The 14438-nt window shown below is 43.0% G+C and overlaps 1 protein-coding gene across 2 annotated transcripts in view; it reads right to left on the bottom strand.

Annotated features, from left to right (window-relative positions):
- Positions 1-438: 438 nt before the first annotated feature.
- CDK8 (cyclin dependent kinase 8) overlaps positions 439-14438 on the bottom strand; it is a gene marked incomplete at its 5' end in the record, with an annotated part of 83629 nt that continues 69629 nt past the window's right edge. The window contains 5 exons of one of the 2 annotated variants that reach the window (XM_084279302.1): positions 439-753; positions 5969-6127; positions 6247-6325; positions 7775-7872; positions 13805-13877. In XM_084279302.1, the coding sequence (XP_084135428.1) occupies positions 628-753; positions 5969-6127; positions 6247-6325; positions 7775-7872; positions 13805-13877 (535 nt within the window). In that variant the 3' untranslated portion in view covers positions 439-627. The remainder of the gene's footprint in view (positions 754-5968; positions 6128-6246; positions 6326-7774; positions 7873-13804; positions 13878-14438) is intronic. The other variant, XM_084279303.1, reaches the window with a different exon arrangement.

Genomic DNA, 14438 nt, shown 5'->3' with positions numbered 1-14438 from the left:
AGGTTTCATGTTCTTAAAAAAAAAACCTCATCGTAGCAATCGTGACGGTCATAAAACATTGAACTAGGTGGAAAATGAACCAACCCACAAAAGTCACTAAAAGGAAATGTCTATTAAAACTGTCTCAGAGTCACGGTTAGTTTGCTTTTTTGTTTGTTTTTTTTTGCCATGGTTACATATACTGTATGTTTCAAGTACCAGTTCAAAGATGTCATGTACTATCGGTCAGAGAGAGTTGTTACATCAAGAGAATTCACCACATAACAACAACAAAAATGCTTGCCCCTAGCACATTTCACAGCTTCAACTGCTACAGACTGTCACTGAAAAAAATGCATCGGTCAGTCTGAACCATGTCAAGTAAACTATGGAAGTAGCATATCCACAACACAAACTTGTGCTAGCACTTTCTGTTCAAGTCTAACCCCAAAAAAAAAAAAACAACCCAGGTACAGTTTGGGAGCCACTACTCCACTCTGTGGAAGGGGGGTGGAGGGTGGCAATGGGACGGGTTGGAGGTGTGGTTGTACAGTACATTCTCGTGGCCCAAGCCGGGTTCCAGGCAGGCAGCTGCGCGGCCGGTCCTGCAGCATTAGCGACAGTGCATTGACGGTATTGGGAGGCAGCTCAGTACCGGTGTGTCTGATGCGAGTACTGTGGCGGCTGCTGGGAGGTAGTTGAATATCCCATGCTGCTCTGTGGCTGCGATGTGCTTGGTCCGGGGTTGGGGTAGGCAGCATGGGGGTTGGAACGCTGCAGAGGGGTGAGAGCAGAGGAAATGTGGTGTTTCATAGTAAGGAACGTTGCAAGGCGGTGTCATTCACCTCCTAGAGGGGTACTGAACACACAGTCTCAAAGCGGCTGTGCTGTCAGGCTTCTTTTCACTTACTCCCATTCCAGCAGGGGCAGGTTTGAACCAGGTTAGAAAGCAACAGTCACCACCCTTCAGCCTCCACCTACCTACCATGACCTACACCCACCATAGTCAAAACAGCCAGCCAGCTCTCCAAGATGGCTACAGGAACACCTGCATGCTCCACAGGGCTACCACGGCTCATGGCAGTGGTCTTTCTCCACTTGGTCCCTTCCCTTCACTGAGAAGGTATGTTGGGGTGTAGGTCTTACTGCTCCTGAGCCACTCAGGATTATTTCAGAGATTTCCTTATACAAAGGAAATGCTTGTGTGACCAAGGAGTAGAGGCTGAGTGAGAGACCCGCAATTCTTTAAGCTAAGGTGTCACCTTGCAGCAGCCTTACTCTCCTTCAAGTAGCTGTAAAAGACAATGGCCACAGTCTTCTCAGTGGAACCACATATGTCAAGGGGAAGCAACCACAGTCTGTGGCTTAGGTTCAGGTGAACATTAGGGAAAAACACTCAGTAAGAGGCTAGTACAGGACTAGAGGGATTTGCCCAGGGGGACTGTGAAGTCTCCATTCATGGAGGTTTTGAAGACTCAGCTAAACAAAGCCACAACTGACCCAATTTTGTGTTAGCAACAGTCCTGCTTCAAGTGGGAGACCGGGCTAGACAGTCTCCAGCACTTCTACAGCTATTTACTGTGTGGAGCGTTCATCACTGCGAGCTCTGCTCACACCAGCAACTGCCTGCTTCAATCCTGCCCTAGGAGGTGAAGCTACACATCATGCATCATGAAGGAAAAAATGGACCACGGGTGGTGTGGGGTGTTCAGTCTACACACAGGCCCCTTGGGAGCCTCTAACATTTCACTAAACAGGTGAGTAACCTAATGAAGTTGGGCTGTGTTTGCACTGAGGCTTACACACACAAACCTGGCTGTTTTTACAAGGTGAAGCTTTAAATCCCAATTCTTGGTATCACAAGATGCATTAGGACTGTTAGCTAGAACTGCTTCTAGTGAAGGTCTGGAACCTTCCTTAAGGTGAATGTTTCAGGAGTAGGATAATGCTACCGAGACCCAAACATGCAAAATGATGGTGAACCAACATTCTGAAAAAGTAAATTATTAAATTAGCTTTACAGATTTTAGAAATTTAATTATAAATCAATAAATAACGACTCCATTAATGTTTTCCTGCTGTTCTGCATTTAGAACTGAAGCTCTGATGGCAGGGGTCAGAAGTCAAACTCCGTTCAGTAACATACGCCCATGGGCCTGAGAGACACTCTCCAGGGGTGGTCAGTGTGAGGGGAAGAGGTGCCTCCACCTGCACTCAATGCCAGCAGGAACAAACCAGCGCTGCCAGACTCTGCCCTTAGCACAGTGACTGCACTGCTGTGGCATTTCCCTTGGCTCTTGAGAGAGACAGACCACATCGCTGGCCAACACAAGTGCCACAGCCCTGGGTCACCCTCCTCCAGGTAACAAATGCAGGATGCATGTCACTGAGCAAACCCCCCCTGAGTTCTTTTTGCGTTGCTCCTGCGCGTAGGAAGCTACCGCAAGATCAACCACCAAAATCATAGAATCATAGAATCATAGAATGGTCTGGGTTGGAAGGGACCCCAAGGATCAGAGAGCTCCAACCCCCCTGCCACAGGCAGGGACACCAACCTCCAGGCCTGGAGCTACACAAGGTTGCCCAGGGCCCCATCCAACCTGGCCTTGAACACCTCCAGGGATGGGGAATCCACTACCTCTCTGGGCAGCCTGTTCCAGCACCTCACCACTCTTTCTGTAAAAAACTTCCCCCTAATATCTAATCTAAACCTTCCCTCCTTTAGCTTTAGTCCATTCCCCCTTGTCCTGCCATTATCTGCTCTTTTAAAAAGTCGAATCCCCTCCTGCCTATAAGCTCCCTTCAGGTACTGGAAGGCTGCAATGAGGTCCCCCCGCAGCCTTCTCTTCTCCAGGCTGAACAAGCCCAGTTCCCTCAGCCTCTCTTTGTAGGGCAGGTGCTCCAGCCCTCTAATCATCCTTGTGGCTCCTCTGAACCCTCTCCAACAGTTCCAAATCCGACCGTTCATCTCAGTTGTGAACACTTTCTGACTTCTAAACCAGATCTTGTTTGCGGACAGAGACAATGAAAAGCCACCAGCTTCCTTCGGGACACCTGGTGCAACAGATGCCTTCTGTTTAAGGACAAATGTGAATACCCGACCCTTTCTAAGCACCATTAAGCACCCCGAGGGTTATCCCAAGCAGAAGCTCAGAGGAATGGAATCACTCCATCCTGTCTGGTCACTTTGTTTTCACAACTGCCACAGTGCAAATTTAAGTGAGAGGGCAAGGAAGCCCGTGTGCCACGTGGCTACTACTTTTGTGTGGCAGAGAAGGGAACAAGATCAATTTGCTCTGCAGAGTTATCTGACTTGTGAGCGGATGGAGAAACTGCCTTAGTGTGTCTTGCCCAGGAGATGGCAATCCTTCTTCACTAGCTTTGTATATACAGAATTTGAGCAAATTAAAAGAAGAACAAAGGAGCAGGTGTTTGATTAAAACAGAGGGCTGTATTGTAATATTTGTTTGCCATCTCCTCGAGTTGCAGGATCAGAAGCAAAAAATGTGAGGAATTTTTTTCAGGGAGATCTGAAAACCACCAATAGGCAACTCTTCTGTTCCAGTGCCAGCAAGTTTGGGTCTCCTCCCTTTGATTATCATGTTTTCCAGATACCTTCAGAACAAATCTACCCACTGTCTTACTGCAAGACTGGAGGGGAGATTCTTTTTTTGAGAGCCAGGTGTCTTGCCTCCTTACAGACAGAGAAAAGATTTGTCAGGAGCAGTCAAGTTACCAGTCAGAGATCCTGTGATAGCAAAGTAGCAGTTATCACTACCAAAGCAAAAGGATCCTTAATCAGAGAATCACAGAATGGCAGGGGTTGGAAGGGACCTCCAAAGGTCATCCAGTCCAACCCCCCTGCTAGAGCAGGATCACCTAGATTAGGTGACAAGAACACATCCCATCAGGTTTTGAATGTCTCCAGAGAAGGAGACACCACAACCTCTCTGGGCAGTCTGTTCCAGTGCTCTGTCACCCTCACAGGGAAAAAGTTCCTCCTCATATTCACATGGAACTTCCTATGCTCCAGCTTGCACCCACTGCCCCTTGTCCTATCATTGGACATCACTGAGAAGTGATGGCTCTGTCCTCCTGACACTCACCCTTTACGTATTTATAGACATTGATGAGGCCACCCCTCAGTCTCTTCTTCTCCAGGATAAAGAGATCCAGCTCCCTCAGCCTGTCCTTATGAGAAGGATGTTCCACTCCCTTAATCATCTTTGTGGCCCTGAGTTTGACTTTTGCAAGGAGTTCTAAGTCCTTCTGGAACAGAGGAGCCCAGAACTGAACACACTATTCCAGGTGTGATCTCACCAGGGCAGAGGGGGAGGAGAACCTGTCTTGACCTACTCACCACACCCCTCCCAATACACCCCAGGATGCCATTGGCCTTCTTGGCCAGGAGGGCACATTGCTGGCTGATCTCATATTTGTTGACAAGGGCTGCCTCAGACACAGTCCTGGGACAGACATCTGAGAGTACAAAAGTTCTGATGGGCATGAACTGAAAACAAACCAATGTCAGCCCCTGAGGAAGCAATCTGAGTCTTCTGCCTTCTTGACTAGCAAACCCCAGCTCTTGCTCACAGAGGTAGAAGCCAAAATTTGTTCAAACTGCCAAGCTGCAGTAGCAAGATGAGGTGAAGGGCGTGTAAAGAGGACACTTAAACTGGGCTCCCTGGAACACCTGTCTATCAATCACCTTAGATATGTGGTTCAACTTGGGGGAAGATGAAGAGAGAGCTGCATCTGCCTTCTGAAAACACACACACAGAAGTGGTAGAAAGAGCCAGGTAAAATGCCCAACCAGCGGTCAGCTGTGCAGCTTGTCAGACTGAATGGGATGAAGCCCCTGTGAAGGAGTGCTCTGTGATGCATACCCAAACTAGGAGTTCAGTGTTTATACTTACAGGCACTCCATGCTGTGGCACTGCAGTTAAGGCTGACCACAGCACTAAAAATCTTTATTGTTCAAGGAGAGAAACTCATAAACCAATATGCTATCGACGCCCTGGGATTCCACCCATGACTCCCTTCCAATTGGTTCCCTGCACTACACACTCCATGTGAACCAGTATTTATCAGTTCCTGCAAACCCACCTTTTCACCAACATGCCTCCTCTTGAGATCTCTACTGCCCAGGCTTCCAAATTCTGCCATCTCTCAAGCTACTCCTATGCATGTCACCTGAACATGCCCTCCTTCCTCCCCTTTATAATTTCTTAGCTTGCATTAACTAAAGGTTCTGTCCTGAACTCCAACCCGTGGGAGTAATCTCATCCAAACCCACAAATTCAGGAATCATAGGGTGACACTCATATATTCTCTTCTTCCACACTCTTCTGATTTCCTAATGTTTGATCATGAGCTCAAATGCAGGAAGGCTAGAAGACAGTCTTCAAGTTTTCCTCAAGCTTTCTTCCTACACTCCTCCTCTCCATCACGCAGTGACTGGCATCACCTCACCTGTCTCTTCAGTTCTGTACTACTGGGCTTACTCAACCCAGAATCTCCCTTGGTCTTCAAAACAGAGATTATGACAGCATCATATCAAGTCTTTCTGTCTTCTGAAATACAGCTTTCCCACCTATTTGCCCAACAGGGGCTCTTGTTTGGGTTCTTATTTCACAGCTTTACTGCGATATCCCTTCCCCACTAACGTTACAGGCTTGTTCAAATAAAGAATAGTATCTGTAGGTGATACAAAGCACAGCACAGAAGGTTCCTGGGCCACAAACTGCATTCCCTAATATGAAGGTAAGAAATTAGTAGTTAAAATAGCTTCTGATCCTAATTTTACTTTAAAAAGCATCAGCATATCAACTCACAGGCAAACAGTCAACTAAGTACATCTGAAAACACATCTGGAAGATGCCAAAAAAGCCCCACAGTTACAACAACATCTACAGAATTACTTTTTCAGCTTAAAGAAACACTTGCAAACATGAGAACCAAACGCACAATATATGAATAAAACAAATACCTGATAGTCTGAGGTCATAATAAGTCCACCTGAGGTAGTGGTAGGAGGAACAACTCTCACTTTTTTCAGTGGGGGTCCCTGTGTGTGACTGTTGTCTTGGTTCCCTGGATGACCAGTTCCATTAGTATGGTTATTGCCCTGCTGCTGCTGCTGGTTCTTCTCAATTGTTTAAACACAAAGAAAAATTTCAACTCAAAAGCAGTACATGAAATAACATGAAAACAGGAAATAGTGTGAAAGCCAGTGAAGCATGATGATACTGTTCTTCCAGTACTTACTTTGTCTCCTTTATCATCTGGTTCTTCTTCTGTTAAAAATTCTCGTTTTGGGTAAGGGATTTGACAACCTGCAAAAACACTGCCCCCCAAAAAAGTCTATTTATCACTGTATTAGAACAGAAGGGTTAGACCTGTTAAGATTCATATTTCACCTACACTAGTTCCAAGTCGCCCGAGCCACAGCCTAACATCTCTAACTAATGGAGAAGTTTTCCCTGGCTGCCTTTCATCATATTCTGAACTTAGTAAACGTATCCACATTCATTTTTTTCATCTTCAGTTGCCTCTTATACACTAAACTCCTAATAGTTTTCACAGTTTCTGGTGACTGAACTGGTGGCTAGAAAGGTACATCACCTGTTAGGTAGCCACAAGGGCAAAAAGGGCTATCCTAATGCAGCTGTCATGCCAATTCACAGCCTCAGTAGTAACTAAAAATACTCCTGGAAACTCCACTAACTATTAAGAAAACCACCTGGAACATAGTTTAAAAGTAACTCAAAATTTCACCTGTCAATTCCTATCTCATGGTCCACACGGATTTGCTACTGCAAGCTAGTATTCACCTGCCCTTAATCAGCAGAATGTATTTATAATAAAGCCTCTGTACACCTTTGAGCATTACACATTGTGTATTCACACTGAGATGCCAGATTATGAGAAAGGGGTCAAACACTGTCCCCTAAAAGCAGCTTCTGCAAAAGCAAACCATTCATGTTACAACATTAAGTCATAGAGACAGGACAAGAGCTGTTATACATAGCCCAGTAGTAGGTTTTAGTGAAATAATGGTATTTTAAATTCATTGCTTATTAATTAATATACATACCATATTTTAATAAATTCTTCTTTAGGTAATGGTAGAAATCATGCACACAATAGGCTAAGAGTTTTCCTAAAAACTGTGCAATCCTTGTCCCTGATTACTGGGGGAGGAGGGGTGTGTTAGGGCATGAACTAATTTTTAATGAACTAATTGTCCCTAAATTTTCTTCCTTTTGTAAATCAACCCATGAAAGAAGAAGGGGGGGGGAAGGAAAAAAAAAGGAGGGAAAAAAAAAAGAAAAAAAGAAGAAAAAAAAGAGTGTCTATGGAAAATGGATTTAAATTGTTAAGGATGACAGCAAAGACACAAAGTTGACTTCCCCCACCCACTGAATTTACAACAAAGGCTAAGATAGAAAAATGTAAACTAATTAGAGTGTCATCTGGCATTCTGGAGCAGAGAAGTGGACCTGCGGGCACTTAGCAGTTGTCTACAAAGATCTGTAGCATGCATAATCAACCTGTCAGTGAATAACAAGATTAGTGCTGCGACTAATAGGATCAAAGTTCCATAAAGCAAGAGATTAATAAGAATGCTACTTCATTTTAAAAACCACAAATGGCGTTTAAGCGGTTACAGTTCGCTTTGGTTGTTAAAACAGTGTTCAGCTCAACATCCACAAACATGTTTCTAGCAGGGGGAGCACAGGCATTGCTAAAGCATCTCTGGATGTACCCATAGGTTAATAAACTGAGAACTTACTCAGCTGTGGGAAGAGGATCTTCTAAGAAATAGGGATCCTGCATAGCCTGTTCTGAGGTAATTCTCTTTATTGGGTCCATAGTCAGCAATTTCTGAAGCTGCACAAAATAAAAAGGTAAAAAGCCCTGTGTTACCAAAGCTTGTTCTCAACTGCACTGCACTTAACAGGAAGCACCATCATGTATCTTAAATTCAAACAATTCTTAGCAGTTAATAAGCTAAAGTGACTCCACGTCCATTACTGCCCATTATTTAGTACTGTCACATTAGCAGGGTATTTTTAAGATGTTAGGTGAGGTCACTCCTTAGGATACACCTTTATGCTCTGAAAGAAAGCAGAGATTGACTCACCCACAAAACCCACCTGGCCAGATAACTTCCCATCACCCACTCCAGTCTGACACACACAGACTCACACACAGCTGCGTGCCATGTGCTGCTCACAAGAGCAGTTGTGCAGAATCTTGAATTTTAGTTCATTTTTCGCACAACACGATGGAAAATACTTCAGGGGAGTTGAATAAGCTGCCTCCCACATGAGTACATCAAGTCTGAGACCTCAGCCTTTATCATTGGGAACAGCTGATGAACTGGAGATCAACTATGCAAAACCAATCCTTCCCAAACACTTGTGTTGGTTGTGGATGACCACAAAGTATGAATACACAGGAGATAAGGCAAAGTATAATGGTTTTTTTAAAAGAGTTGAACTCAGTTCTACTAAAAATGCAGTAAAACCTTTACCCTTTCAGAAAGAACGTTGTACTCTCACTGGGAAGTGTTAACAGAGGGGCCAAGAAGCACACTGAGTATTTGCCTAACACCTGACTTCAAAAAACCCAATCAAAACAAAATGAAACAAGAAGTTTCAGTAACAGGCAGCAGAGCAAAAATCCTGAGCACATAGCAAGAAAGTCATCTTGAGTAACTTCAGATACCAGTAACAGACATGAAGTCTAATTTCAGCTTGAAATGACATTGAATAAAGACTGCAAAGTAATTCTAAAAGCTGGGTTTACTGTTTGTCCTGATGTTACCCTTTCGCTCTCACTTTGCACCTATGCAAACATTTCAGAAGGTGGCTGGACTTTATACATTTGTCACATCTCAAGTGATTTTCCAGTAGAACACACATTAGAAACACCATGCTCTCTCCATGTGTGAAGATTTTAGCAAACCAGAGTGATTTTCTTTAACTCTAGCACTGAAATAGCACTGATGCAGCCTAAAAGTAAATGTTTCTTGTTCAAAAGGTTTGGTGTACGTGCATGTGTTTCTTCCCATCCAGCCAGCATTTATTTTGTGGGATACAGCTGTGCTGAAAGAGCAATGCATACAGGCAGAAGGAGCATCCAAGGCAAAACTGCACCCTGATGTACTGTCAAAGACAGTGATCTGTAAGAGAAACACACCTCTAACCTATAGTTTTGTGTTGGTTTTTCTTTAAATCACATATCTAATAAGCGATGCAGAAGCTACATATGCAAGAAATATTAACTTCATGTTTGCTATTCAGACTTCTCATGGGATAAAATTCACCTTTTTTTATAAAGATCCAGTGCCATGTTCTACCTCTGAACCAGTCATCCCCTTTCACTAGCTATTAAGTGAGCATACACAACCACACCGCAGACCTCCGCGCTGCAGATTACTTTCTTAACTTGAGCTATTTCCTCTCTTCAGCCTTCAGTTTTAATGGCATGGTTAAGAACATAATAAATATGTATTACCACCATCAATCCATTTGTGTTTTTCACATCATCAACAGACTCACAATAAGTCATTTCAGCTCTCCCAGTCTGTGTGTAGTCTTTTAAAATATCAGTTTGAACAGAACAATTCTTGTTCTCTCAAAAGCTCAAAAAGCAATCCCAGGAGCCAGGAAAGAAGGCAAAAAAAAGAGAGAGGAAGAACTGCCAACACATTGAAAAACAGCACAATCAAAAACCTTGGCAAAATTCTGGTGCCATTTCTGGCAATTAGGTTATACAGCTGTCCCTCACATGCTGACATGATGTGAACAAACATCATAATCAGCAGCAGAAAACAGAAGCCATAAGCAAAGTTTAATGACTGCACAGCCATTATCACACAGGGGATCAAAACTCCTATTTTGCCCCCTTGTTCAGGCACCAGCACAGAAGTTAATCTTCCACCTATTAAAAGAAATATTTTCTATTTTAAAAACTGTTCAATTAAAAGAGCACCTGGCTGAATGACATAGTGAAAATGTGGTAAACTTTATAATAATCATGAATGGACAGGACAATCACTACAGTTGAGATGGACCAAAGTAACCAAAAGTAATCAAATGGAAGATGAAGCACCGCTCAATGAACCAGGAGCAGCAGCTGCACACCCATTTTCTAGGGCATAAACAATTAAATGGAAACAAAAATAACCAGGGAAGTGGAAGAAAACCCTAAGTTACAAAAGCAGGAAGGAGCCAAAGTTGTCTTGTGTAACATATCAGTTCTGCATGTAAAAAGAGACCATGTGCATGACTGTCAGTAAAGAGAGCAAAAAATTGGTTAAATCAAGTTGGGAAATCAAAACATTTCCTTTTGGCAGTGACAATCTCTGGAATTACTAGTCTTGGAAGTACTAGTTCTGGCATATTTTTACAGTAGTAGATGTAAACAGGTTTTCTATCTGTTCTGATGCAGAGGGTAAAGGGGGTGTCAGCTTGTGGAAGGGTAAGACCTTGGAGCATCTCTGGAAGAACTGGTACCAGGAGATTTGCTGAAGTTTTTTGGGCTGTGGTGGAGGGGCCCCAGGTGCCTGTCCAGGGTTCAGTCTAGTCTCAAACAGTGAGAGCACAAACCTGAGACACCTTCTGATTCTGACAGCCCCTGAACAGGGCTTTAAGATGTTACTTTGGAAAGACAAGGGTTCTAAATGGAATGTGAGTTCCATTAATTGTTCTGACCCACAGCAGTTCAAAGAAAATGGAGAGGATCTTATTAGAGCTAATTAATGATAAACTTGACAGTACTTAGCTCACATTCTCTATTTATGGGAGATACAGAAGAACGTGGCTATGTCTACACTACTAAATACTCTGCTGTTTAGCTTGTGTGACACTGACACCATCCAAATTGCATGACACACTTGCTAACAGTTTAGTTGAGGGGAAGGAGGGTAGAGGCACCGACAAGTGCAGCGTGTTCAGTCAGGGTCCACGCTCAAACTCACCTCCTGGTCATCTGGTTTGGTACCAACAGATACACCAAGGATGGAGGGGTAGTAGTGGCCTGGAAAAGGACCATTCCTTGCTTTGGAATGTTTGTGCAACCACTGCTTTTTGGTGTTAATACAAACATGCTGAACAAAAAAGCTGAACATATTCAAGCAGTTATCACCCTGCCGTGGTACCACAGGGAGAACAGAAAACGCCTGTTTTAAGCTGGCCTCACAGTATTAAGTTGTGGCTGGTTTTGTTCTATTGAAACAACGTCTGAACTTGCAAGACTGGGAGAGAGGATGAAAAAATTTCAGGTGGGTTTGGCCAGAACCCTCAGAGCTTGTAAGAGAAGCCACTTCACTCACAGTCTCTTTACAAACCACCAAGACGTACAGGAAAACCTGAACTACTCACTTTTACCTGAGCTTGGTGTTAAAGCCAGCAGAGTGTGGAGAGAAAAATGTTGGGAGTAACTGAGGGAGCAAAAAAGCTCTACATTGCCTGAAGATGAAGTCACCACCATGTTGTACGAGTTGCTGAGGTTTTTACCTCAGATTGCCCAGGTAGGATACAAACACCTAATGTGACTGATTTTCATTGGCAGAACCAATTTTTCTCAGCTATTTGCCACTAGTGATAATTAGTGCCTTTCAGCTTTTGGTACAGCAACATAAGCTTCATTTTGAGAGCTTTGCACTCCAAATACGTCACAAGTAAGTCATGTGGAGGGTAAGAGCATGCTTGTTCCTGAAGAAGATGAGGTCAGAAGAGGTAAGTACTGATGCACACAGTTGTGTATTTTAATGGAACAGCTGCCTGGAGTGACTGATGAGAAAGATCTGCAAATTCATTCAATTTGCTTCACTTAAAGAGTCCAAGGATGAGTCCAAACCCCATGCTACCCAAAACATCATATTCAACAGATACTTCACTGGTTTTGCTTGTTGAATTACTTAATGTAATTGCAGCACATTAAGGCAACCGTGTCCTGGGCAAAACCAATGTGACCAGTAGGTCAAGGGAAGTCATTATGCTCCTCTGCTCTGGTGAGATTCCACCTGCAGCACTGTGTCCAGCTCTGGGGTCCCCAGTATAAGACAGACATGGACCCGTTGGAGCAGTCCAGGGAAAGGCCACAAAGATGATGAGAGGGCTGAAGCACCTCTCCGATGAAGACAGGCTGAGAGAGTTGGGCTTGTTCGGCCTGGAGAATAGAAGGCTCTGTGGAGACCTTATTGCAGCCTGCCAGCACCCAAAGGGGCCTACCTGAAAGCTGGAGAGGGGCTGTAGTAACAGGACAAGGGGCAATGGCTTTAAACTGTAAGCAGGTAGATTTAGATGAGGTATAAGGATGAAATTCTTCCCTGTGAGGTTGGTGAGGCCCTGGCACAGGTTACCCAGAGAAGCTGTGGCTGCCCCCTCCCTGGCAGTGGCCATGACCAGGCTGGATGGTGCTTTGAGCAACCTGGTCCAGTAGAGAGGGCAACCATGGCAGTGGGGCTGGAACTGGATGGGCTCTGAGGTCCCTTCCAACACAAGCCATTCTGTGATTCTAAAATGGACAGATAATTTCTTGCAGTGATTACTTGATTCAGATGGTCCTAGTTTTGGTTTTAATCTGACTCTTGCATATACATTCTATTTTAGACTGCTGGCAGTGCAATTCATCTGCTTGGAAACACCCATTCAAAAAGCTGATGCAGTGTGCCACAAGAAAAATATTGCCCCTGCAATATTTAATAAATATTTAATAAAGTCAGCAAGTGCTGACTTTAGAATAAACCCAAAATTTATATGGAGGAAAAAGTTTAGAACAGAAAAGAGATGGCTCCTTCAAAGCCCTTGGGTCTGACCATCAGAGAAGGTACAGCTTCCACCTACGTGAACAACAGACACACATATCCTCTGACACTGAAGTCTCAACTACCTTCCCTTTTCTCCAGTTTATTCCTCTCATCTCCAAGATTAAAAAACTTATGATTTTCTTTCCTTGCTCCTGCCCCACAAATAACATATATACCTTATACTTCCAGCCTGAAAACGTTTAATCTAAGTTGGAAACATCAAAATAAGGAGAATGTTCATTCAGTGAGGCTAGATATACTTAAATTCTTTCTTCTCCACAGACATATCTATATATATAAAGTTTATTTAGAGACTTGAATGCTCTTCAAAGCACAGAAGAAAAAGCTCAACATAGTAATTTCTGAAATGACCTATCACAGGCATTTCCAGGGCTGAGCAAGCAAGTGTATAATTTTAACAGGAGTCTTCATTTAAAAGTTTTATGTTATAGAGAGAAAAACAACTATTCCAAGAACACTAGGGAGTCTTCATAAGAAAGCTACAAAGGATTAATGCACCAGGAAGACATACTAAGATTTGCTAAACTACATGTTCAAGTCTCACATTAATTTTCATTTTGTTTGAAGTCTGTAAGCTTAATAATGTTTGTGTAAAAAAAAGTGGCATTTAGGATTTTTTTTTAAATAATAAAAAAAAAGGCTATTAAAAGCATGCAAAGCAGCAAAACATCCAAGAGTTGCAGCAGCACTGCAAATGTAATGACATACTAACCAAAGCCTGAAAGCTTCTGGCACACTCGAAACAGAACCCAACCCAGTGAATGAGTGGCAGAATCTTCTTACCAATGTGTGGAGATGAAGTGGCTTTGCCTTTCTCAGACTGCAGAGTACCAGTTATAAACTGTGTTTATATAAAAAAGGCGTAATATTTCTAAAATAAAGTTAATCATGGTGCTCTGGACACCAGCTCAACTCTCAAAACAACTGTAACTTACATGAGGTTTGATTTATTTATTTGTTGGAATGCCTGCAGGAACTTACCAAGTGGAATGCCTTACTATCTGGTTTGACTTTATGTTTTTCCATATATTTGATAAGGCTGCAGTTGGTATACCTAGAAAAGGGGGAAAAAATTGGACATTTCTATTACACAAATCACCAACACAGCAAAGCTTTCTTCACAGCCATAAAAGGTATCCATGAGAGCATTTTAGTCTCCATTGCTAATCCACTAAGCAGGGGGGGAAAAACCTCCAACACCCGAGCTTGCTTGTAAATCAGGCAGACACTAGAGAAATGCATCTCTCCCTTACATGCTTGTAAAAAGCACATCACACCCCCACAAAAAGCACACCTTTAACCTGCACACAGACAGTAAGCTATCACTTGGATTTAAAGTGCCTTTTAGCAATTTTATGACTGTACAGTTTCATTCTATGTATTTCTAATGCCAGTAAACATGGAACTAAGTAAGCCCATCTCAGCACTCTCCTGCAGTGTACAGGTTGCTACAAGAACATGAATTCACTTTTTTTTCAAGAGGAGCTCAGAAATAAGATTTCTAAATGGTTACATAAACATTGCAGATGCAAGAATATATATATTATATATTCTTATATATATATATGAATATATAATATCTTATATATGTATATAAGATATTATATATATAAGA

The sequence above is a fragment of the Gallinula chloropus genome, assembly GCF_964237585.1.
Source record: "Gallinula chloropus genome assembly, chromosome: 1".
Classification (NCBI taxonomy): Eukaryota; Metazoa; Chordata; class Aves; order Gruiformes; family Rallidae; genus Gallinula; species Gallinula chloropus.
This window is presented reverse-complemented; position numbering and strand designations above follow the sequence as displayed.